General features: G+C 36.1%; 1 protein-coding gene across 7 annotated transcripts in view; it reads right to left on the reverse strand.

Annotated features, from left to right (window-relative positions):
• Positions 1-27,458, reverse strand: part of DACH1 (dachshund family transcription factor 1) — a 305,348-nt gene that overhangs the window by 75,498 nt on the left and 202,392 nt on the right. For 3 of the 7 annotated variants that reach the window (XM_075199811.1, XM_075199808.1, XM_075199806.1), the window contains 4 exons: positions 11,963-12,118; positions 9,557-9,729; positions 6,744-6,879; positions 4,463-4,597 (listed from right to left, as the gene is read on the reverse strand). In XM_075199811.1, the coding sequence (XP_075055912.1) occupies positions 4,463-4,597; positions 6,744-6,879; positions 9,557-9,729; positions 11,963-12,118 (600 nt within the window). Of the gene's footprint in view, positions 1-4,450; positions 4,598-6,743; positions 6,880-9,556; positions 9,730-11,962; positions 12,119-27,458 lie in introns of all 7 variants that reach the window. The other 4 variants (XM_075199809.1, XM_075199807.1, XM_075199812.1 and 1 more) reach the window with 3 other exon arrangements.

The raw sequence follows: 27,458 nt of genomic DNA on the forward strand, positions 1-27,458 counted from the left end.
GTCATCTAAAAGATTTCAAATTTATTTCTGAACTTGTGTTGCTGTGATTTTCATGCAATTTTTACACTGCTGTATTTAGTAGAACAGTGGCAGACGCAGGAAATCTTTGCAGTGATAAATGTGTGATAATTATACAATAATAGTATTTCTTCCCTTTCTTCTTTTAATATGATAAACTAGCCAGAAGCTATCATCTTACAAGCTTCACATTACTCTTTTACTAGTTGGTTAGATTTCTCCACCTGTCTGACCATCATCATTATCCTCAACATTTATTTATATAGCACCAACATATTCTGTAGCTTTTTGCAATTGGGAGAAAACAATAATAAAACAATACTGGGTAATACATACAGAGAGGTAAGAGGGCCCCCGTGCCCACAAGCTTACAATCTATGGAGTAATGGTTTCATACACAAGGGTACGGGCTACATCATATTGCATATTTGTCCAGCTAGAATACAAAGGTTAAAAAGTATTTAGGGAGCTGTATGCTCAGTCACACAACTATGTCAGATGGTTGTTGTCAGGTGTTAGCTGTGTAGAGGGTGGTAATAGGGTAAGCTAAGGAGATTTAGAGGGTGGTTGAGGAATATTATAAGTTTGTCTGAAGAGGTGGGTTTTCAGAGAACAATTGATGCATGCATTCTAAAGCTCAATTGTATGAAGATAACTAGGGGAGGAGAGGAACCGATTGTGGAATGCGGACTATAACACTTGTATAGAAAAATATGTGTTCAGTTATCAAATATATGTAATTTAGATGCAGAGAAAGAACCATAATTATTTAAAAATAGGTGATATTTTTATATCAATATTCAAATCAGTTTATGCAACATAATTTTATAAATTTATTGAAATAAAGTTATTTGGTAAAATAAAAATAAATATATACTGTATATATAATGATGATGCAAAGTAATAGACATTAATATACAGCAGCTAACAATTGTTCATGTGGTGTGATCTATACAATAACCTTTAATAGAACAAATATATCCACTGTATTGTCTCTTTATGTTTCCAGTCTAGCGCAGTATAATTCTATCAACTGCTGCAATTAAGCTACATATCTTACATTTGTATGTGAAGGAGGGTAATATCAGTAACATGTAAGTATTCTATTAATTTATCCTTAATTTAACCTTGATATTCATGAAAAGAAGAAGGAAGAAGAAGGAGGAAGGTAAAAGGAGGAAGGAAGGAGGAGGAAGGAGAAGAAGAAGGAGAATTATAGCTTGACATATTTATGGAACTAATAGTCAATATGATCAGTACAATTGACAGTACAAGGTACACTGTTGGTTATAGTGGATAAATAAGATGTAAAGCAAAAAAGTTTAATAGAGATGGCTGCTCATAGACCAAGGATTTATCAGAAAAATGGGATTAAAATTACATTTCAGTAAGAAATTATACATATCAAACAAACAGTGCCACCTACTGTATATAAAGTTAAGGTAGTATATGTAGTATACAAGAGTATATATAGTACACATAGTATGGTATATGATTGTAAACTTGTGAGCAGGGCTTTCTTATCTCTCTGTCTGTAATACCCAGTATTATTTTATTAATGTGTTTGTTCCCAATTTCAAAGCACTATGTTTGCAGTTTGCTGGCGCTATAGAAATATATGTTGATGATATATAGTATATACTAGAAGAACCCGACGGTAACCGCCTTAAATTATACTGAAATGTAAAAACTAAATTACTTTATTGACATAATTTAATAACTTTTTATATACTACATTATATGTAGAAATTTTAGCAGTGGAGTAAAATGAATACATAAAGATATTATCAAATAATGTATTAGAGGAACAAAAGATTTTTTTTTATACACTACAATATATGTATTAATTCTTTCATCAAAGTTACATTGCTGGGCATGGTCTCTGCAAGACATGCTTATATATGTGGCTGCAAATAACTGTCACAGTTCTCAGACCACCCAGTAGGTCACATGTTCCAGGTCACCCAGCAGGTGCACAGAGAGAGTTCATTAACTGTTATAGTTTCCAGATCAACCAGCAGGTGCACAGGTATATTTCCAACTGTCACATTTCCCAGAGGACAATGGTAATGCATTGTTGTAAATGGTGGGCGGTCGTTTTGCGACTTAGCTGCAAAACGATGCAATCGATTATAACGCCAATATTTTTCAGACAATGGCATAATAGAAATAAGTCACTCATAAAAGTTGTACTTATGCAATTAATATATAGATATAGTATAGTATATATAGAGTATATATAGTATATATATAGTAATACTGTATATAGAGTATATGCATAAAATATAGCAAATAATTGGGAATACTAAGTTGTCTATACAGTGAACATAGACAATGAAAAAGAATATCAGACCATATCTGAATCTATAATTGTTTTTAACTTCCCCTTTTCCTTTTGGGTTTTCAAAACATGACTATACTTAGTAATTATTTAGTTTTTTAGAATTGTGCCTCCATCTTACATTTTATTTATCTTATTGTATCCTAAGGGTACTATTATACAAAGGGTTATCTCTTTTATCTGACAGTTTTCCTGTATAGATGGTGCTACAATACCATGCAGATCTATTGGTACAGAGATATAGTATTATATCAGATAGGTCAGTGCTACATAAGTAACTGAAGTACTTGAAGGATGCATACATTTTATAACCACATGGTCATGGGATAACTAATATTTCAAAATAATGTCATTAAAACAAACTATGCAGATTATAATTGATATTGGGCACCATAAAATGCCTCAGAGTTCTGCATCTGGCACAGACTCTGTCTGTTTAACAACTCTGATGTAGATAAGTAGTTGTGTTATACAACATATAGAAGCTATATTAAACGGCACTAGAAAAAATAGTATGACAACAATTTGGGGGGAATACAAATGGCCGCAATTTGTCTCCGGAAAATTTCAGTGGATACAAAATCTCGTCAGAGTTCTTACTAAAATCTTGCAATGAAACCCTATTAATTAATTTACTGTTTAGTTATATATTCATTAAACATGGCGTTATTCATGTATTTATATGTTTGTCTTAATGATTAACAGTGTTACAGGAATACATGTATAATTATGCATATGTAGCATAAAATGTTTTCTTTTAACCTTTCTGCCATATTTTACTTACCAATATACATATGGAAACAATGATTTTTACAATTGAAGTGTCATAAGTTTTTGAGTGTATCTATGTGAATCTAAGTGAATCTATGGGAGTACAGCGAGAAAACCGTTATTTTATTTTGTAACTTATTTAACAAATCTTGACTTACAAGTCTAAAGAAGAAAAAGGGCTAACAATGCCTGGTACACTAAATATTTTTTATCTTGCGATACAATTACACATCACATTAAACTAAGAAATAGCTGTTTGAATAAAGCAACAAAATAAGAGACATGCACCATGATGCAATATAATCTTAAGGTGGGAACTGAAAAGTAAATGTTTACACCAATTCATAGAAATGTTTTCTACAGGTAATCTGGTCTGCTGTTGTGCAATTTGCCTTATTAAAATCCATAGACATGATGCAGTAGTCTAGATATACTGTAGCGCATATGAACATGTAAGTCCCAGTATGATCATATTATCAGCAGGAGAAAGTTAGTAAAATCTTAGACAATTAAAAACCGTATTTAACTACATAAACAATGGTGTTCCTCAAAACAGAATCATTTCTTTTTCAAAGAGCTTGGTACTAGTATGTAAAGATAATCCTGCACATTACGTGGATGTTAGAAGTCACCAAGGACTTCTGTGACCATATAAAAGCACAGCGCTATAGGCTGAGTTCTTTTATACAAATCAAAGAAATTTCAGATGATTTATAATCATACTTGCCAACCTTTTTAAACTTCTTTCCGGGAGATCCCAGGCAGGGGGGCGGGGCTGGAGGGCGAGAAGGGGGGGGGGGGGCGCTGTGAATCACATCATTTTGGCCATGCCCCCGCTACAAAATGCCGTTTTTTGTCGCTGGGGGCGGGGCCAAAATGCCGTGATTCACCACGAATCACGTCATTTTGACAGCAAGATGCCGTTTGCGGGATATTTGCCTGCTCTCCCGGGAGTCCGGGAGACCTATCCGAATTTCGGAAGTCTTCCGGACATTCCGGGAGAGTTGGCAAGTATGTTTATAATATACATAACAATTTATAGTAGGGGGTGTATTGTCCCTTATAATATACGACTTGCTAATGAACATTGACGTGACGACTGTAGAACCCACCGATTATAAGTGATGCCACTTGAACTCACTGTTTACACATATATTATTTACTGTGTTTATATGTGCCCCTTACTGTAACTACTCAACAACCCAACTCCTTTCAATTGTTTAAAAGGCAATCCCTTAATACATGACACAAACAAAACATAACATTGTATTTTTGCACAACTTGTAAATATTAATATTTATTTAGTAGAAATCCTCTTACATAAAAACCAACCTTTTTCCATGTGTATCCTTTTTGCCTCATGTCCAGCTTCATGACCTGCAAGATCACCTTCTTTTGGACCAGGTATAATATTTGGAGACAGACCCATCAGCATCTGGTTCATTGAGAGGCCGTTTTGATGGACAGCTAGACAAGACATTTTTAATTAATTGATTTGATACTGCCATTGTTTTAGCATGCTCACTATTAAAGCAAATCATTAAAAAGTTAGAGATACACAACTGAAATAATTAAAATACCGTTAAATAAAAGCAATGTTAATGTTTTAATTCTATTAATGGATTCAATATAAGGGTGTTTTACAAAGCTGTAATATGCAGGCCTGAAGCTCAATGTTTTGTGATGTCATGAGCCTACTTTTGCATTACTGTGTTACTTTATATAGGTGATTGCATGGTTTAGCATGTGAAGATGGAATGTGTGGGGGGTGCAATATTTTTCCCTTTCTGATCAGAGTAGCTCTGGTCATTCCTAGCTGCATGCAGACTAGGTGCAGGTATATGCCTTGTATTGTGCTATCATATAAAAAGGAGGACAGCATATTGCAATGAGCATCAAAGTGTAGAAATTGCATGTTTGGGGTGAGCTCCCGGGGTAGCAGGTGACAGCAGACCATGTTTCCACCTTGTAAATCTACCAATGTATTTAAAAAATGTAAAAGTACAAATTTGACACATTAAACAGATAGTCCTGATGTCTAATTTACTCTTGTGACTTGTTTAGACTTAAGACATGAGTAAGTCTCAAATGAGCAGTATTTTACAAGAAAACTGTAAACTTTGCAGGTGATGGTTCAAAAGTTATAGCAGAATTTTACAGTGATGTTTTAACTTTTTCTACATGTGTCTCCTATGTTGACAAGTAATCATTCAAATAATGGCACAAAGCATTTGCGAAGTTGCGTTAGTATTTGTAAGAAAAAAATCTAATAGGAAATTTACATAAGATTGTGTTAAACTGTTAGTTTTCCAGTGATTTTGTTGGTCAGATTTACTAAATGCCAAACCACTGAAAACTGCTGCCTTTCAAAGTACCACATTAGATATATCCATGACTATTTTTTGCATGGTAAGAACACAAATCGCTAAATCTATCAAGCTGCAGTTTGACAAACCACAAGAAATCCTGCTGGTAAAAGGAGTTGTTGTGAGTGGCGAGTTAGTTCAAACTGCATTATGTCTGTCTGTCATCTTGGCTGTCAGAACATGTAAAAATAAATTAAAAAATAAAGAATGTAAGAAAAAAAACTCTGCTGCGACCTTTAGGTATACCCAGCCCAAAGCTTAGTAGCACGGCGCTTCTCCGGTTTCCCCTGGCCCGGTGGGTACCAGGGTACAAAGTTTAAAATATAGTGGCCCTTTTTGTTGTGCTACAAGTGCAAGGTTTGGTCCCCTTAGGAGAAAAACAAACTAATTGTGCCCCTTTAGTGTAATGAAAATAAAACTGTGCCCCTGTATCCATAGAAATATATAAGTGTGCCCCGTTATTAATAGAAATCTATAATTATGTTGGCACCATATAAAATATTTATGTCTTCTTTTTATCTTGATATGATATAATCGGATGATAGACCACTCCCACCTAAAGTAGGCAGGATTACCAAATTAAGAAATTTGGCGACGGGAGTTCCTCATAAGCATTCCACTTAGTATATGAGGGTTTTTCATTTTTTACCATAAGGATTACTTTGGATCAAGACAAGAAGAAGATCCATTAAAGTATTTAGTGTGGAAACAACACAACAGAAAATAGTATGAACAGAATATGGGAGGAATTCGATTGGCCGCGAAATGCCGCAATTTGTCTCCGGAACAGTCTGCAGAGACACCCAGGGCATCTCTAGCTGTGGGGACCAATCATTTGGTTGCCCCCTTCCAAGAAGACCCAGCCCGGCTCGGAGTAGCACAAGCTGTTAGAGGAAGGGAGGGGGTGTTTTTACATTATATTTTTCCCCAGCTAATGTAAGGTAAAACATGATGGTTTACATCAAGTTTTATCAGATGATGTGGCTTAAACCGCATGCAGTTTTGGCTAAACCACATGTAACTTAAAGGTTATTAAACCACCACACATTGCCAGCCATTTATATTTTGTATAAATCCTGTGGTTTGAGGATGAAAGCCACTAAGAAGCAAAGTGCTTCTTAGAAAAGTTCCCCCTAAATGTTTTGTACATCTACATATTTTGCAGTTTAGAAATTATATTTACTGGCAATAAAAGCTAATGAGGTAAGTCTTATGGGGTAAATTTTTAAAAAAATTATATGACATACGAATTCTGTCTGAAGAACTTTCAGTCCTTGCTGGAGAACTGGAAACACTGCTGCTTCTGTGAGAAGAAGGATGACTGCCCGGTCTTCGGCCATCTTCAAGAGAAGGTACAGGGGATGGACTGTCTGGAACCCGTTCCTATTGGTAATATGAGGAGAAGAAAATGAAGCTAATTCATTATTTTAGATTTTTTAATTATCATAGACAAACATGTAACAATAGGTAAATAACTGTCATAATGGCTATGCATTTATAATTATTTATGTATTTGCAAAAAAATAACAACAATAAAAACAAGGACTTTAATTCTAATTCTACATTATTTGTGCAGTTTCCTTTATTCCAAGACATTATCATGCAAATGTTTTATTTTTTTTACTTTTGCTTTTAAAGGTGATTCAATATTTGTTCTTGAAGATTTTCAATATTCTGAAGATTTGCTGCTAAAATAATTGTCAAAAAAACTTATTTTCACAATGCCGTTTTGTAGGTTTGCTATATTTGCAGCTAATCAAGTCATAAAATATAATCAGATATATGGTTTAGAAGACAATCACTGCATTTGACGTAATCCTTTGCAACATTGTAAAATGCATGAAAATATCCCTCCTTTATGTCTTCGGCATGTACAGGTCATGGTAATCATACACAGAGTGATTCATGACTATGAGACTCAGCTATCCTTGCTTGTTACAGCTCCTCTGCCATTCACTCATCTCATATATCTAAACATTCTATTACAAAAGGACATCTAATGCTCATCTCATTTCAGAAAGGGCAGATTCAAAAAATCTCTCAGCATGAGGCCAAGGCAGCTACATAATACATCCCATAAAACTATGTAGAGTCCTCAAAATGTAATTTCAGACAGGTTGACCTAAGGTACTGCTTTCTTAGTATCATTTTAAAGCTGTTTATAATCATGATAATCTGAATAATATTTTCTATTCCAACAATAAAAGTAATCTTTTTTATTTATTCAGCTTTATCATGTAAGAGTCTTATTCAAAGCTTTATAAACATACACAATGCTCTGGAGTCCTCTGAATAGTCTCTTCAGCGGTATTGTAACAATATGTAAGAAGGACTTTAGCAGAATCTTTTGAACAATCATTTCTGTTTCTAGCTACTGTAAACTATCTTGTGTGGAACACTTATATACTGTATGTTACATTTTGTTACCATAAACTGTTGTTAACCTATAGAAATATTAAAAGTATAATTAACTCTTTATATACTACAAACACTCACTCTTTATGCCTATGAAATTGATCAGGATCTCTTTAATCACTTCCTGATCCACTAATTTGTATAAACAGCGGACTCAACAGTTATCTATTGCTAGCTGGTATGTCAACTAACATTAGGTCAATATTACAAGTAAGCGACTGCTGCAGAGATGCGTGGGGAGGGAAAGGGGGGGGGGGGCTTGGATCAGGTCTCCCTGATCCTCTCAAAATATAAAAGTGCAAAAATGAATTCTAAAATAAATAAAATAAAAAATGCCTGTGCAGTACTCAAGGCATTGTGCTAACTTACTGTATGCTCATTCCTTTAAATACTTAGAATTCTTTAATATCATTTATTAATATATACTTATACTCCAAGTGATTGTAATATATAACATTTAATAGAATATCACATATCATCCAGTGTGATGAAATATGCTTTAAGTCCCTCACACCAAGCTCACTTTATCTTTTGTTAAGGTCATACTTGCACTTCCATATTTTAAATGCGAATGGTCTCGGCCTCACTGCCTTCTATTATAATCCGCCACTATGATATGTGCAGATGGATACAGTTGAGAGAAAAGAGCTTCCAAAGTTAAAGTGTATACCGTTTTGTGGGGAACTATAACTGTGTCAGACCTTGAGCAAAGTGCAACAGGGCTGCAGGAATCTTGATATGTCAAAAAACAAAATAGAGGGGAAACAGGTCTAAAAACAGTCCGCATGCTCATGGGTCTGGTCCACGCGCTACTATAGACCACGTCACTAATTGATTTATGTGTTACCATGGGAAAAACTACTGAATATCTGCAATTTGCGAGACCTCAATGTGAGAAGCAGTGACATGGAAACATAACACATTCTAGTCAGTTGGTATAATAGACAGAAGAACAACCAATGATTATAGAAAATATATCCTTTTTTTTTTTTTAAGCAAAAAACGGTGCAGATATTAGACCACTAATAGGTCCTATAAACCTCAAAATGCTAAACCTCATGCTAAATTCTGACTACCTTTGGACCATTTATGTTACATAAGTTCAGTGTCTTATAGCCTTGGTTAATCCCCCTCCTAACTCTTTTTCTGTCATCTTGACTTAGCCTATGTAAATTTCTGCAATATATTCTATTATATACTGTACATTATTTTCCTTTGCACCTTCAATTTTGTTACTCTAGACAATATGGGGGAATTCAATTATGCAGGCGGAGCCTCACGCGGTGCGCTCCTGTACACCATTCTGGGTAATAAGGTACAGGAATCTCCACTCACTGAAAATAAGCAGAGTCTAAACTTGCGAAGCTCCTGTGGCACTTTGCTTAGAAATTAATCTAGCTCTATGGGAGGGATTCAATCCTCCCTGAATTAGCGCAACGTTAAATCTATTACCGTTATTGCGGTAAATTAAACCGGGCAAAAAAAATGGCATTGAGTCTACCTTAATAACGGTATTTAAGCAGTCTGCGTTATTTTTTTAAAGTATCGCAGCCAATTGAATTCCCCCCTTTATGTCAGTTGCTGAATGGTTCCAGCCATCAAACAAACACATCAACAAAATATTTACAGAAATAAAGCAAAATACCTTAATTACAGATGTTTCAACCCTGCAGGGCGGACTTTGTACTTGTGCAGCTGCAGCCATGTTTGCAATTGTACTGAGGTGGTTCATCTGGCTCATTGCCATGGTAACAGAAGCTGGAGGTAGGCTTACAGGTATTAGGGGGTGTGGCATCATCATAAACGGAAGTTCCAGACCTAGAAAATAAAGTATTGTGTTTACAATTCATACTATTTTTTCAAGGTTACATGTAAGTTATTTATTACAACACACAAATGTGTACTTGGCTTTTGTTTAGGTTTAAGTTGTTTCTTAAGCTAAAAGTTTTACATGTGGAAGTTCTGGAGATACACAGGTCACTTAGCATTGTGCCATTCTATCCAATCATACACATGTAAATTTATGCCTTTCTTTATTTAAAAAAAATATGTGACTCCACATATACCTGTGCTCTCGCTCGTTCTTAGCATTCATGGGGTTAAAGATGTAAAAATAACACTCACTGTTCCTGCACTGCAGGAATGGTGAATATGTGTTTATGGTGGGGGCCGTGAATGATGATGTCTGCCAGAGCTCTAAACCACCACAGTGTGCACTGTGCTCAGTCCTCTACACTACAGCACAATTTGGAGGAGAACACCGGACAATAACATCCTACACTACAGAAAAGTCCAAGGATGGGGAAGGAAGACACTGTTAGGAAGCCCAAATTTCCTCCATCTTGGCTTCAAAAAGCTCAGGGGTACTCTCATTTAACAGACGGGATCCTCTGCCAAAATTGTCTCAGCACAGGGCTATGAAAGGCACATTGGTGAATAGTTTCATTTTGCTTGTAATTTGATGATGATTCATTCAATACTTAGTACACTTAAAGAATATGGATGATTTATAGTTTGTGCAATCAAATGTTAGTTAGATAACGCTTTCATTCTGTTCTGAGAATGAGAAAAAAAAGAAATCTGTATTACAGTGCACACAGACATCTCATGACACAGCAGGGGCAGGGAATGGTAAAGCATGTTCTACCTTTCTCCATCCCTGTTTTGTCATCTGCTTTGGAAAGAGTCATGTGCACTGCACCAGAGTACGTACATAGAGAGCAATGATTTCAATGTCAATGCCTGTCTCTCCTCCGTTTACCCATCAAAAAAGAGACGTAGATGAGACACACTTTTTTACAAAAACAGCGTTTTAATACGATATTTTTAATAACAATAATCACACAATATAGGCAAAAAAAGTCAACCTTTGAACAATTATGAATTATTTTTTTAATTATTATTATTATTATTATTATTATTATTATTATTACTACTATTAATTGCATACTTTTACAAAATACTAGGCAAAGGCCATTTTGAGAGCTTATCCATTGCAATCTATGAAAATGGAGTGAACAAATATTTGCATTGTCTAATTTAGCAATTCTAGATTGAACAATTATTTAAGAATATTATTTATTTATGTATTTATTTACAGTATGAACCAGAATGGTGGACCTGCCCCAGGTTTCAGAATCTTCCACATGTAAAGTATAGTGAGGAAACATTTCAAATAAACAAAAACACTTTTGATGATCAAAGTAAAAATATTCACCATCAGGTCATGTCAAATGTTTTTGTTATAATATAATAATCTTATATAAAAGATATCCTTATTTACAAGTACTGATACATCCCTTGATACATTAATGTAATTATGTTAAATATTTTACATGAACAAAAATAATCATATGCAACTTGCAAAAAAAACAACATTTTCTTAAACTATCCAGCTGGCCATCAGAATTTTCTAGATGTTTTATTATGAAACATAACTAGTTATTTTAAAACAAGGAACATAATTGAATTAATTTTCAAGTATGTAAAAGGCTTCACAGATGTTTAATTGCATCTTTATAAACAACTTCCTCCTGATGTGGAATAATTTGATATATTGTAGAGAAGGATGACCTGTAAATCTATACTTTCCTTGAATGCCAGAACAAGTTCGTTTACACAGAAAATCATTCCAAAGTTGCTCAGCGCATGCTATCATATTTCCTTAAAAGTGTGCACAACGAATTCTATGAATGAACTGTCATTGTGGCAGTAATAGTAAACTGCAACAGACTAATTAAAATATATATACATCGAAATTATTATTGTCATATCACACTTAAAAAACGTTGACTTAAAATGTTTTCTTTGCTCAGTATACAGAACATTGTGCTATCCATCACCAAAGCAGCTCCATTCAGCAAAAACTGATTTAAGTTAGAATATCATATGTATCAGTTTCACATTTAAATAAAAAAGATGATGCTCCTTGCCCAGAATTTTGAAATAAGTGGTTTCATTTTTCAGTATGGCTACCGTTTTAAACAACTTATGTAAAGAATGCCTATTGTATAAGTAATAGTTATGAGAGATGAATGGCAGCATCTCGTACCATTTGGTAGAAGGTGATTCTGTTGAAGAGAGTTGAGAGGATGAGTAACTGGAAGGTTATGCTGTCCAGGCAAGTTGGGATGGTTAACAGAGGCTTGTGATCCTTGGGTAGGGAGAGACTGAAGTTTTTCTTTCTCCCAAGAACCATCACTGCTCCCTGTAGAAATGAATATACATGATTTGATTTTAGGATCTTTGAAGTTGCCCTACGCAAGATTATGGATTTCACATATTTTGATCTTTTCATTTAGTAAACCACTGGGAAAATGTAAAACAGAAATGTGTCAGCTCAGACACATAAGCAGTTTTTGTGGAAGTCATATTTTATAGTCACTGTGATAAAAGTATATTGAACTGGACAGGGGTATGCTTTCCATGTTTGATCCTCATTGGCATAGATTGGCTGGAATCTTTCAAGTTGAGGTGATGTAACGTAATGTGATTATCCTTCAGTATGTTAGAAGAGCAATAGATAATTCACAAATGGCACTATGGAGAGGCTAGATATACATCTTCTGACTCTAAGCCAGGACTGAGAATTATTAATTTAACAGGGCTGCATTTCTATATTAACGATATACCAGCAGGCCTAAATCTGTAGTGTGACACAAGAAGAGTCTAAGGTAAGGTGAGAGACAAGCCTTCGGGGCCCGCATTTAGCCTGCAGACCTTCAGTTGGAAAGTCCTGATCTAAGCCATTTGCCAAGTCTCTCTTTCCCACTCTTCCACCCTCTAAAATCCTACACAGTGTAGACAGAAAGAATCACAGGAAACAATATGATATACCAGATAAATATAAAACACAAGTGGTAATAATATATTTAGAAACTGCTATTAATAATATCTGTATAAACAGTGAGTTGTGATGTCATAACTTATAATCGGGAAGTTTCTGGTATCATAATATCAGTATTCATTAGGGAAACGTGTGTATTATAAAGAATAATGCACCCCGTAAAACAGATACTACATCTCACATCATATCTCTTTGTCTTGTCCTCTTCTTTTATATGGTGACATATACTTTAGGTATCCATGTAATGGATAACATTCCAGGTGCATTACAGGAATCCTTTTGCATTCAAGGAGGCCCACAAATACTACATTACTGACTTATAACTTTATTGCGTTAAGGCTACGTGGCTTCTTCACAAATCTAACCTTTGTCATATGAAGAGATAACACAACATATAAACTTGTATGCATATTGATTCTCCAGCATTGCAATTTAATATGAGCGCCCTTCCAGAGCACTGTGTCATGGTCCTGATATCATTGTTACAATAACTTCAAAAAACTTGCTGGTAGTCCTAATAATGCTTAAACATTACAACATATGTATTTTAACTTTAATAAAGCTCGAATACAAATGTCTATGTTAGCTCAGGGACATCTAGTCAAGCCCAGGAGTTCCAGTTGGGTGTGTGTATGTATATATATATATATATATATATATATATATATATTTGATTATGCCTTATTTTATGATGATAATATTATACTAATAGCAATGGGACCAGCAAATAGTAGTGCCCCAGTTCAAATTATGACAAAGTAGTGCCCTCACTTTGTATTATGCCACTTAGTTGAGCCTCAAATTAATATCATGACTCATAATTGTGCCCCCAATTCATATAATGCTTCATAGTTGAGCTCACAAACATATCATGACACATAGTTGTGCCCCCAATTCATATTATGCCACATAGTTGTGCTCCTAAATCATATCACAACACTAAGTTGTGCCCTCAATTCATAGTATGCCACATATTGGGCCTCCCAATTCATAGTATGCCACAGTTGCCACCCCCCCCAAAACATAGTATGCCACAGTTGTCTGCCCAATTCATAGTATGCCACAGTCCCACCCCCCCAATTCATAGCATGCCACATATTTGTCCTTCCAATTCATAGTATGCCACATTATTGTCCCCCCTATTCATAATATGCCACATAATCACCCCCCCCTATTCATAGTATGCTGCATTATTGTCCCCCTATTCATAATATGCCACATAATCACCCCCCTATTCAAAGTATGCCACATTATTGTCCCCCCTATTCATAATATGCAGAATAATCGTCTCCCTATTCATAATATGCCGCATAATCGTCCCCGCTATACATAGTATGCCACATAATTGTCAATTCATGGTATGTCACATAGTTGTCCCCGATATTCATAGCCTGCCAATTAGATGTGCCCCTCAATTTTTAGTGCTCCTCTTACTTACCCTGTGAGACACATCTTCTGTTACAGAAACCTGGGAGCAGCTTCAGTAAAGAAGCATGCGCATTTTTTTCGGTCAACATCAGCTGCTTTACTGAAGCAACTGCAGCACTGGGATGCCAGATAGAAGTGGCCCCTGTGCCACATCTGACACGCAGGCCGGGTGTTGCCAACCCCTGATACAGATTGTTCTCAATGCAGCAGGAATCTTGGCACACCCAGTGCTTCTTTAAAGATGTGTGGGATTTGAAGCATCCAAAACTTTGGTTGAAATGCCACCTGACTCCAATTTTAATATCTTTGAGTCTTTGAGACACAAAAAATGAGGAGAGAACTATCTCCCCCCCCCCCCCCCTGTTACATCACTTCTACCTGCAGCTCTCCCACATTGCTAAAGAAGATGTAGAGTAGTGGTTTTGTAGATCCTTTTAACTCAAGTGGTAGTCAGTGTACAATAAAATCCAAATTCCAAATCCCAATCTGTCTGCCAGCAGTGGACCAAGTCATTTAAACTTATAATAAGAGAGTAAAGCTTGGTGCACACTAAGGGGGTTTCAGACGATTATCAGACCGTTTGACTCGATATCTCATTAGTGTGCACACTCCAACAATGAACAATCATCTTTCCAAAGCACATCATATTGTTTCATTTGTCTTTAAAACCGGCCTAAAAATGTCATTCAATGACGGAACAATGTTGTTCCAATTCTGCAGTGTGCATGCACTCATGACCGGCAGTGGCCATAGATCTCTATAGAGTGTGCAGAGTCATGATCTTTTCAGCCAGTGGTTTTGACAGACAAAGAGTACAGGTCTGAAGGTAAATCGTACAAAACATGTATAGTGTGTACATATGAATCTGCATGCTGATCACCCTTATTTTTTTTTCCAGTCGTTGGTAAAATCGTTAACGATATCACATTGGGAGAATTTTTCTGTAGTGTGTACCCAGCCTACGATATGTGAGTGGAAACAAATTTCTCCATACTGTCTGTGGAGCTCTCAATGACAATAGAGACATGTAAGAGTATATTAACATTCAGTGCCCACCAAGCTATTATTATAAATGCAATATTCATAGCTGGAGGGCCCAAAATGAAGGTAAGTGTACATCAAAGTCTTGAACCTGACTTCTCTTTTGTTGAATGGATCCAATATAAATGTTAGTTAGTACATCCTCTTTAAGTGGTAAAAACAACTTATACACTAGGACGGTACTATTTAATTCATATTACTCCTGGTATATTTTCTTTAAATAGTGCATATACTGATCTATCAATCTAAACTTACAATTAGAGTTGCTCAAAATGTTAGAGCAAGTTTGAAATATGATCAAACCAGGTCGGTTCATTTGCAAATCAAAAAAAATTCTAGAACCGGATTTAAAATGACAACCGGAAGTCACCACATTCTACAAACATGCTAGACATATGGCAGATGCATTGGTAATCAACAGACAAACATGTTACCCATACACCAAACATCCATGACAGATGTTGAACTCGGATATAACGAATGTTGAACAAGAATTTTCTAGATTTGCATAGATTCCACTTCAAAAGGGTTCAAATGATATGTTATACATAGGGTACTGCTTTAATGGGTTAATGTTTGTAGTTGTTACATTTTTTATTTTGGATAAGACACATTGAGATTTACATATTCTCTTCCTTCACATTGTAATGTCATGTTCTTCTAAAATGCAACCTCTGAGCGTTTTATCCTAATGAATAAATGAGTTTGTCCTTTATGTATAAAATATAGTTTATATTTGTTGCAACAGATTTTTAATAATAAATGATTTTAGGTTTGCTTGAACATATTCAATAAAGTGTGATTAATTTGGTTTTTCAAAAATGCAAACTAGACATTACTATATTACTTTGCAAAATGCACAGCTTGCAACATTATTGTCTCAGTGGGATCTTAAATTGAATTGTAAAATGTGTCTTATTTCCAGTTTGATTTATGTAAGAAATTGCAGAGGATAATGCCCTTTTTGAAGTTTCATTGCTTCCTGAATGAAAAAAATAGTACTCAAGAAATCATGTTATGTAGCGCTGTAAATTACTGAAACGTTGTAATGCATATTTGTGACAAGGATGTCATGTTCCCATGTTTGATTTTTATAACTTGTTTTTTATTGCAGCTTTGTATTGTGGCACATTATATGATGAATCTTACAGTATACATGTTCAGTGATTTTATTGCTGTAGCCTAAGTAATTAGAAAATCTCTTTCTACTCTCAAAAAAAGGGTCTTCCGGTGCCCTAAGAATTAATCTATGATACCATTTAACTTAGCTTTTTGAAGTAAATATCACTAGATAAAAGCCAGCTGCCTCTGTATAATGGCATACTTGAATGAATGTAACAGTGTTTGAAAATGAGTACAAATCTTCTAAAAAGCTTAATTTCCATAAGAAAGCTTAGAGATCTACAAAAGAATAAATTCTGAAACAGAAGTAACCAGTAGAAAGCAGAATAGATTAAAGGCCAGGCAAATTCACTCCTTGTTTGCACGGCTTTGGCTGTTTCTGCTATCAATTATAGGTGGAAATCATTAGCGCGACTGGCCAAAAGTAACATATCATTCTGAATGAACATGATGCTTTTTAATAATAACTTGGCCTAAAAACAGAAGAGACTTTAAACTTTTCTAGAAATGCATGTAGTCATTATCAGCCACGGTACATGGTGCATGCACTGATAGTAACAGAGGTAGTAAGGATGGTAAATACAGGAGTATATGTCTTATGTCAGCTACATTCTGTTTTGTTCTATTACATATGGATGATACACAGAGTAGAAATGTCCTAAACACTGTTAGTATACTTAGAACTGATTTTCATGCAAATACACTAGAGCTGTCCACATATATATGTGAAAATGTACAACATACTGCGTTGGATCAAATTGCTCTATGTACTAAATAATAGTAGGAATGTTTATTATTAGCAAAATAGCAAAGCATGCTGTAATAAGCCACTCTAAACTATATGTTAATATATGTGTAAACTTGTGCAAAGTATATACAATATCACCATCATCCAATACTGATTTAAGATCTGTGACCCGCTAGGCCGCACCCATGAACTTACTAGGACAGGTTCTTAACCACCCTGACCACGCTGGCTGGCAAATGTTAGCTTAGTGGGGGGAGCGGGGGAATGAGACTCGGGTCAGCAGCCTATTAGAAACATTTAAAGGACAAAAATGCAGGTAGACCAGTGACCCAGCCCAAGGTAGCCCACTATGGGATCAATCTGGGGGACAGAAGCCCTCTGCCCCCCAGTCCATCCAGCCCCTGCCACTCTCCTCAACTGTTTGCTTATATATGATCACAGAACGTGCTGGTGACTTTTAATATCCCTATATGTTTTCCAGTAGGATGTACATTACTACCATTACATATGGCGTGAATATATGAATAAACTCTTACAAAGCAGTGTGTACTGGGGGCCAATATCCTCGTTTATAATTGGAATGTTGTCACTTGACTTATTTAGGAATTTCTACTGTCTACTTATGGTTAAAATGGCTATTGCCATCATGTGTGCTACATAGTCATCTAAATTCTACTTCAGACCAGTAGATGAGTTAAAAATAAAAACAGTATGTGCTTTCTTATTACCAAAAGTCAGCAGAAATAAATAATTATCCTGTTATCAACTTTGGGAAGGAAAGGATTTCCCTTTAAACAGTTGCTTTAGAAGTTACTGAAAAGATTCTCAATTATATAACCTATTGTTAATTTTATTTCATTAGTGTAATTCAGTAGCTTGTGCCACCTTGTATGATGTCTGTTCGACATGACACTATTCCCTTAACAAAATGGTGATCTATTAACCATTTTATCAGATAATCACAATTGATCCATTTATTCCCTTAAAGCGCAGTGTAATATTGCAAAAAATTAAAGAATATCAGTAAAAATTAGTTACAGATTTCCAACAGTGGTTGAAGTGGGCAGGTATATACGGTGGTATATATATATATATATATATATATATATATATATATATATATATATATATACCACCACTTCTCATACTGCTCACATTACATTCACTTCATTTATATAATGTCACTTCTACATTTCAAATTCGACCACTGGATGCAGGGGTAGGCTGGGCTGTGGATCAAGGGGGAATCTGCCCCCCGGGCCGGTTTCATAGTTGGCTACTTTGGGCTGGAACACTTGGCCACCTGCATTTTTTTTTCCTTTAAAATAGGCTGCTGAGTTGAGATTTGCCCCCCAGGCTAAAATTTGACAGCCCTCCCCTGACTGGATGCCAATATATAAAAACAAATCAATGCTATAACACTTCATTACTAACTTGAATGTGTTCATGTATTTACTTATTTATATTAAAAAAGAACTACTGACTTATAAGCAAACAGCATAAATTAACTGACTGCTGACTGCAATAAAGTAAGTCCAGTATTTTTCTACTTATTTACGAAACTTCTGAATGGGCATCAGACAACCATAGGGCTGTATGTGGCCCACTACGCCTTCGTCTGTGGCCTCAGGCCCCTCCTGCTTTATAGTCAGATTTGATTGTTATAACTTGTACCACTTATTTAAAATATTGACATGTTATTACAGAAGGTTGTCTCTTTGATTAAATGTATTGTTCTAACTTAATACTAATATTAAGGGTAATGTGCGGCCTTCTTGATAGACAACCTGAGCTCTATCAGGTTGCCTATCTTTGTTGTAAATTATATTTCAGTTGGCAGGTATGACTTTATATGAATTTGATTTTGTACTGATTTTCTTTTTCTATTCACTCCCAGTTTTAGGGTAATATATACCAATTGCTTTCAATATGCACTCTAGGGGCCCCACTGTAACCTCATCACTATCATCATCATCATCAATGTTTACTTGTAGGGCATCACAGATTCTGTAGCGGTGGACATCCTCATACTGATAGGACATATATGATTACAGTATACTTGCCTTCTCTCCCAGTATTCCCAGGAGACTCACGAATTTCGGGGAGACCTCCTGGACTCCTGGAAGAGTAGGCAAACCTCCCGGATTCGCCGAAATTCACTACATTGAATGGCGGGGCTTAATCGTGTGATTAAGCCCTGCCCCGCTATTTAAAGCTGTGAATTTCAGCATTTTATAATGGGGGCGGGGCTATGGTGACGTGCCGACCCCTGTCACATGACTTGCGGGATCTCCCGGGGGAGAAGTTTTGAAAGTTGGCATGTATGGATTACAGTAAGCATAATAACAGATATGTGGGTACAAATGCGCATAAAAATAAATGCATAGATGCAATTAAACATAATAGCAACATCAAGGAGAAATACAAGAATTACAGCTAGCACATGTACAGGTGTGAATCGTGTAGACCTCAATAAACAACTAAGGTTCAGGACTGCTTGGTTTTTTCACTCTGTTTGCAATAGCAGAAAGACCATCATGACCTCTAGAAATTACAAGAGGCTTTCTATCTCAGTAGCACTGTGTTATGATGGCACAGCACAGTCCCCCGCAAGAACTCAGAACTAGAAACTCAGTAACATCTGCTATAAAGGCTGCACCAGTGTTTATGAATATCTTGGTATCCCAGGTCAGATTTTACACTATGGCACTTTATTTACACCACTGGCCATTTATAGGGTTGTTAACCTATTCTTGCTGCCATATTTTATACATGCTCTGAAATACAAATGATTTGCATAAACATCATATGGCAGAAAACATGGATAATCTGTTAAACGTGTCTCTAATAAGGATTTACCTCTTGTATGACAGGAAAGATACAGTACCAGCATCAGCAGAAATTAAAATAAGCCTTGAAAACGCAGGAAAGCTCAACCTATTTAATAGACAATTATGGATGAGTGCATTATCTCACTCAAATTAAGCAAGATAAGTTAACAAAGCTTTCCAACTGAATTGCTTCCTTTCAAAAATGTTGCTTTGTCCTGCTATTCTACAGCCCATACGTTATTGATGCATGACAGCTTAAAATATTTTTACCATTAACTAAAGCAAGCATGTTATTTTTGTTATTCATGGAGAAAGCTGCTTTTAGTTAAAACATAAAAATGCTAGTTACAAGGATTCTGCAAACATAACTGCCATTCCATTAAGTAAATGGTGCTGCGAACAGTAAATAGTGGCCCCAAGGGAAATGTACGTATTGATTTTGCTTCCATGTTGGTTGGCTTATGTTTGCAATTGTCAACTCTAATATTAGCTTGTGTAATAACTATCCACATAACTACTTATGGAAAGAAGCAAATATTAATTATAAAATATTGATAACTTCCTACCCTTTAAAATCTATGCTGCTGTGATTATGTGTTTTGACATTACATTGGATGCTAGAAAACGTAATAAATAAACATCATGCAATAATTAAACTGACATCATTCTCAAGCACAGAGAACGCATATTCAGACAGCATTGGTATATGAGAAATGTCAAGGTTTATAAACACGATAGTGAGTGTGAAAGTACAGTAATAGTCCTATGATCATAAACACAAAGCAGCACAAATTAATGCATGCAATCTTAGTATCAATCTTTTTAGTGTAGCAAAATATTTAGTAAGAGTTATTCAAACAAAAGGAAAATTGTACACTTCTATGTCAAAGCATGATAACCGATAATATTTTAATTACACATAATTTAATATAACCTCTGTTGTACAAAGTGACACGGAGTTCCCACTTTCTATGTGTCTACCCACTATGATGAATCTTACGCTGAAATCACAAGCATTACCCCAATAATGTAATTACATGTTGTCAGCTACTTTCTATTTTATATTCAGTTCTGTGTTGACTTTCCTTTAGTGGTGCCCTCCAATAACTCTTAATCTAATATTCAATTTGTAATTAGTAAAGGCTAGGATCTCTTCAATTATTCAACTCACACTCACTTTATCGCTGACTACATTTGTTGATCAAAGAATATGTCCAGTCACAAATACATTTTTAATCACCAGCACCCTTTCCCCAACTATAAGGTGTGAGGGACCATACCACTCTGAAGTACTCTCCCTACTGGTGCTGCACCTACATAGACACTGATTGTAAAGAGCCTCTGGTCTGTCCAATCAGCACTTTTACTGCAAAGTAGAACAGAGCTGTTTGGTTTTTAAATATCCTTCTTTGATGACTGGGAGAGGATTCAGTGAAACAGTGGTAGGTTTGAGTACTACCAAAGTGCAAGGGTCCCAGACATGGGTTCCCCATAATTCTGCTAACTGGAGGGGGGGGAGGGATTAGGCTAATGAGTAAAAAAAAGTGATTTGACATATGCTTTAAGAATATGCATATTTCTACGCATCTCCCCATTAAAAATGCCTCCCCCTACTGGAAATGTCACCAGCTGCTCATGCCCTTGGCTTCAAGCAGGCACGCTGTCTACATATCTCTGGAGATTTGCTCCCCCTGCCTTTGCTGAATTGCGTGAGAAATATGGCTTAACGCAGTTTTCCTTTTGTCAATACAAATTAAACATTTCATCCAATCACAGATACACCAGATGGTATTTTGTTCCTTCTAATGTTCTCTGACTTCTGTTGGAGAGGCTGCAGAGGTGTGGGGACATTTTTTTGGGAGAAACAATTTTGGGAGATGGTTATTACCTTAATCTAACAGACTACCTGATACCTGATGACTCTGCTGTACTACTCTTAAATAAACTAATTACCTCACTTACCAAATACAGTGATAAGCAACACAACTAAAATTTTAATCGCTAGAGAATGGAAAAAGTAAGCCCCTCCCAAGAGAGAGGCTTTGTTAATTCAATATTTATCCAGCCTACTTAACAACAGGGTATCTGCTTTCCATAAACCTTGGAAACTTTGGTACAATTTCACAATTCTACGCTCCCAGGATCTAATTGAGGTGTCAAAACTTTGAGCCTCCTCTCTTCCAAATCTTCCCCTGCCCTGAACTTCTCCCATCTCTCATAATCCCAAATCTATTTAGATTTCAAAAACCTAAAAATCTTTGACAAATGAGTAGGTGATTAGAAACTGAGGAGCCAAATCCATTTTAATTACCCCTGTGGTAATGCCTATGCTACCAATAGATAATTAACCTGTTATGTTTGTTGCCATTATATTATGCTCAACTATAATTTTGTTTCTTTACTTCTGTTTACAGTATTGCCTAATTGTTCATTTCTATAAATAAAGAGATTAACAAATAAATAAATGCCCACCCACCCCCCTCGCCTCATAGACAATATATAACTTTTGCTGGGTATGTGAAGAACTAAATCTTTTGTTCTTAGTTTAGGGCTCCTATGTCTTCTAGTTTTCACAGGACAATCCTCTTTTTCCGCCAAAATCTTTAACTCATAAAACTTAATTTCAATTCCAGAGTAACTCAAATTAAACAGAATGAGTGTGAATAAGTTCCTAAAACTGTTTTACCTTATTTGGGCTCTCAGGTCACATTGGTGTCTGATTTGTTAATTTCAAAATTATACTTATAAGAGCCCAAACCTAACTTTAGCGCTTACTATAGAAATCAGACCTTTGCGTGAGTAAGGCTAGGTACACACTGAAGAATCAACGTGTTGTCTCAACAAATGTACCTGCGACTGAAGGTCCGATCAGTCTGGCGATTCATGCATACACACTGACACAATTTACCTTGAGATCTGTGCTCTTCATCTGGTCCTCTAGTCTTCAGAGAATGACAGCACAATATTTATTCATTCATTATTGGCACATTGTCAGACAGATTAAAACCGCCTTGTTATAGCTATCCACATGTCCTAACAAATTTTGTTAGCTTCTGTGACTCTGAAACTAAACATTCTGTCTCAGAACGAACAAATTAATTATTCCTTCTACAGCACTCTCTACATTTATTCACCAGGACATTCATCGCTAGCATCAGCTGAAGAGACTATGGGCTAGATTTACTAAGCTGCGGGTTTGAAAAAGTGGGGATGTTGCCTATAGCAACCAATCAGATTCTAGCTGTCATTTTGTAGAAGGTACTAAATAAATGAAAGCTAGAATCTGATTGGTTGCTATAGGCAACATCTCCACTTTTTCAAACCCGCAGCTTAGTAAATCTAGCCCTATGACTCTATGGAGATCGTGAGCATGAGAACATACACACTACTTGATTGATCGGTGATTGGTCGGAAAATACGACCAATCAAATGAGTCGACAATCAACACTTTGGAACGACATTCGACCATCGTGTTATTATACACACTAACCCGACTTCCGACCAAACGGTTGTATGGAGACTGGTTTGCCTGATTATTAACGCTCCAGTGTGTACCTAGCCTAATTGGTGTCCTAGATGAGTTAATCTTATCTTTATACATTAGATTAACTCAATTAATGTTAGGAATTACAGTTTAGCAAATAGTTCTAAAATAAAAGAACTGTCTGGATTAGTTTGTAATTGTCATACCGAACTTGCTTGCCCTTTGAGGTTCCACCAACTCAGCATTACAGATCCACAGACAGAGCACCTGTGTACTATACTTGTATGAACAGTACCTGTTCATAGAATATTTTGACTACCTCATGGATGTAGTCGCTATAGGGTACCTGACAGACCTAAAACCAGTGTCTGTTGAACTTACTAGATGCCAATTGAATTCTAATTAACTTTTTGGTAAAATATCAGTTGTGAATTATAATGAAGCATGTCAAATGTACTCATATGGGCACATTAGGGAACAGGCAATGATAAGAGGCAAAAAGCATAATAAAGATTATGTTCATGGGTGCCCAGGGTTTGATTAGCATGCAATTTGTCCATAGATGGAGTAATCTGCTTCTGAATCCCTTAATGACTGTGGGAATGTTATATCTTCATGACCAAAATACAATATGTATTGTTTAAACTAAGAATAATTTTAACTGCTTTGTGTATCCAAGTGGATTACAAATGGAACTTGTTTCTTTTAAATAAATGGAGTGAACTGTGAACATCCAAAAAATTAGTGGCTTCAATAACCCTGACTAATGCATTGTAATTTAATGTTTGCAGGGCTGGATAATGCACACAATGCATGGTCATAGCACTGTGCAGCTGTTACTCTAATACACCATTCGGCTAAAATAAATATTTATTTATATAAGTAGAAACAATACATATTTATTTTTAATGTGACTTTTATTTTACTTTTTTTTACCATTTTACTTGGGGAGGTACGGTAGATCTGCCACTAGCCATAACAGCACTGTTCATGTCAGTGTAAATGGGCCTAATAGCTACTGTCATGCCAGCCACCATTAGGTCCAGGTTACACAGTATATATTAAAAGCATACTTACCAACTTATGAAATTTGTTTTCCGGGAGCCTGCCGGGGGAGGTGTGCTGATGGGGTGCGGGGCTCCAAAATCGCGGCATTTTAAACCCGCCAGAGGAATGGCGGCGTTTTGGATCTAATTCTGCCCACTTCACTAGGAAGTGGGCAGATCCGGGAGGTTACTACACTCTCCCGGGAGTCCGTGAGACTCTCGCAAAATACGGGAGTCTCTCGGACATTCCGGGAGAGTTGGCAAGTATGCTGGAAAGGTGTATGTATGTATATTATGTCTGGTACTAGATGGACCTTGGTGCATTCAAATCTCCATCATGACAAGTTTACTGATCGTGCTTGTTCTGCAAATTATATTTAATATGTAGTGACTTACAAAGCCCAGAAAATAAGAACAGATAGTAAGAACTGAATACGGTTTACAGATTACAGTGTAGTTGACCAGTATTTAAATGTAAGAACATTTCTGGGGATCAATCTTTAAAATCTGTGACTGTTACTAATGAAGGTCTTTTGGCAAGTAAGCAGTGTGTTGGTGCTTTAATTTCTATTAATACAATCCAATACTTTAGGGGACACCGTTAGTTAATAAGAGATGTTATTACATTTCTCCCTATAGTCTATTGCTCTGCAAAGTGATTTCCTTTGTAAGATTATATTATTATTCCTTGGCTGTTGATGCAGTGATGTTTTTTTTATGTGTTTTATAGATCTTTGCTATGTGTCTGATGTAAAGTTGCATTATGAATGGTCTTTTAGCTCTTAAACTCTGTCACCCTTTTTGAGAAACACCTGTAAAAACCTGAAGATCTGTATTAAAAAATAACGCATTTGGTAATTTCTCATGAAAGAATTGCTATCTAACTACATTGCTTTTGAAAACTAAAGATCTCTCCAGATATGATCAAAAGCAGCAGCTTATTGGTGTTGTGCTATCTCTACTGGAATATGATTTATTGTTTGTTGTCTGAAAGTGAAAATAAGGAAAATTAAATTTGCAGTTCCATTGCAGCTAACCCCATCACAGGACCTATTTGGTAAAGCACAGTTATGCTGTCACCTGTAATTGATCTGAAGTTGTTGGTGGAGTGTTCAGCAATAAAAGCTTCTATGAAACAACAAAATGCCTCCAATATGTCTCATACCCTCTAATGAAGCTGTATGCTCAAAGTGTCTACCTAATAATCAGAATGTTCGTAATAAAAGAATTGTAATAATTTCTATTGTACAGCGCTGGAGCTCATTATATTCAGTCTTCAAATACATACACAGTAAAGTAGTCCTAATATAATTTTTGTCTGAATACAACAGAGATGCTAACCAAAACAACAATATAACTTATACCTTTTATGAGTTATTTTGTGTTATATTGAAATAATACCTTATGTAAACTTTGAATCAACACCTCAGTTCTACCCAGAGCCCATTTAAATCATTTTCTCTCATTACCTCCTATCTGTGGTGCTCTTGTGGAAACTGCTGTATGACTGCCCCTCGTACCACCAGATACTCTGCTGTAAGGAAGGCTCTGGGAAGTGGTGGGCTGTTGTAGCCGCACTCAAGCAGCCTACGAGCTGTTAACAGATAAGTTGTAAGCCTCCATCACTGAGTAAAATGCCATTACAGTCACTGAAGTTCTAGCTAGCTTTTGAGACTCCCGGGGCCCGCATGTATCTAGGACTCCAGGGGCCCGCATGTATCTAGCCATTCTGCTGCCTCAGGTGGCAACAGAAACGGGACCCTCCTTATTTCTGATACAAAGTATGCTAAAGATGTGTTCTATGCACTTAAAAGACACTTATTCTACTTTTGATGCACTATTAGATCTAACTACAAGGTAAATACCACTAATTTAAAACTCTGCATGAAGGAAATTGACATAATTAATTAATCCCTTTCATTTTTCAGACTCATTTCCCCCAAAACATTGTCAGTCTGAGACAGCTACTTCAGATTGCCTCATTATATACACACCACTCACCATTACATATTCTCTGTAATGAAACAATGCGCTCTGGTGATAGTGCTTTTTGACACCATTCCCTGTCTATTGAAAAGAGCCTCATGGTAGTCACAGCCCTGGATCCCCTTCTGTGTGCTCCTTCAGGATTGTATTTCAGAAGTCACTTTCACTTTTTTACCAATTGCTTCATCCTGTCTGGCTCATACTAGAGCCCTTATTTATTAATAAGCGATCATAACGCTTCTCGCAGCAACAGAAAATCAGTTATCACCGCTATTTCACCAGAGTAGCTGTTATTCAGCAGTTGATAGTGTGGATGAAGGGCATTAGATCATGTGACACAGCATTGTTTATGGTCAACTTTTCTTTAGTTATACTGCCTCATAACAATATATCAATAATATCTGATTAGTTTCATCATTAATAATAAACCTCTTGCAGCTCCACTCTGAGGAAGCAGGTACAGATTATGCTGATAAAGTCAACAAGCCAGGGCCACCTTAACTACATTATGGGCCCCCGGGCAATGCAGTGTACCGGGGTCCCTAAATATATATATATATATATAGTGTGTGTGTGTGTAAAAAAAATATATGTATGTAAAAGAAAAGTGATTATATATATATATATATATATATATATATATATATATATCTACCTATATATATATATATATATATATATATATATATATATATATATATATATATATATAGGGGCCCCCTTAACTTACTTTAAGTCCAATCCCCTTCTGTTCTTTTTACGCGCTAAATCTCTTCTGCGCTCCTCCGTGCTTGCAGTGAATGTTGGGCGTGACAACATTCACTGGGAGCACAGCACAGAAGAGGGGACCGGGGAGGGAGCTGGATCGCCAGCTGATGTGACCGCGTGACCGCAAAGTAAGTATTTTCTTTTTTCTTTTTTTTTGTGCAGGATTTTTTTTTCAGCGCTACCACGGATGGGCCCCCTTGCCCGCAGGGCCCCCCGGCACCTGCCCATTGTGCCCAATGGAAGAGAC

The sequence above is a fragment of the Mixophyes fleayi genome, chromosome 2 (genome assembly GCF_038048845.1).
Source record: "Mixophyes fleayi isolate aMixFle1 chromosome 2, aMixFle1.hap1, whole genome shotgun sequence".
NCBI lineage: Eukaryota > Metazoa > Chordata > Amphibia > Anura > Limnodynastidae > Mixophyes > Mixophyes fleayi.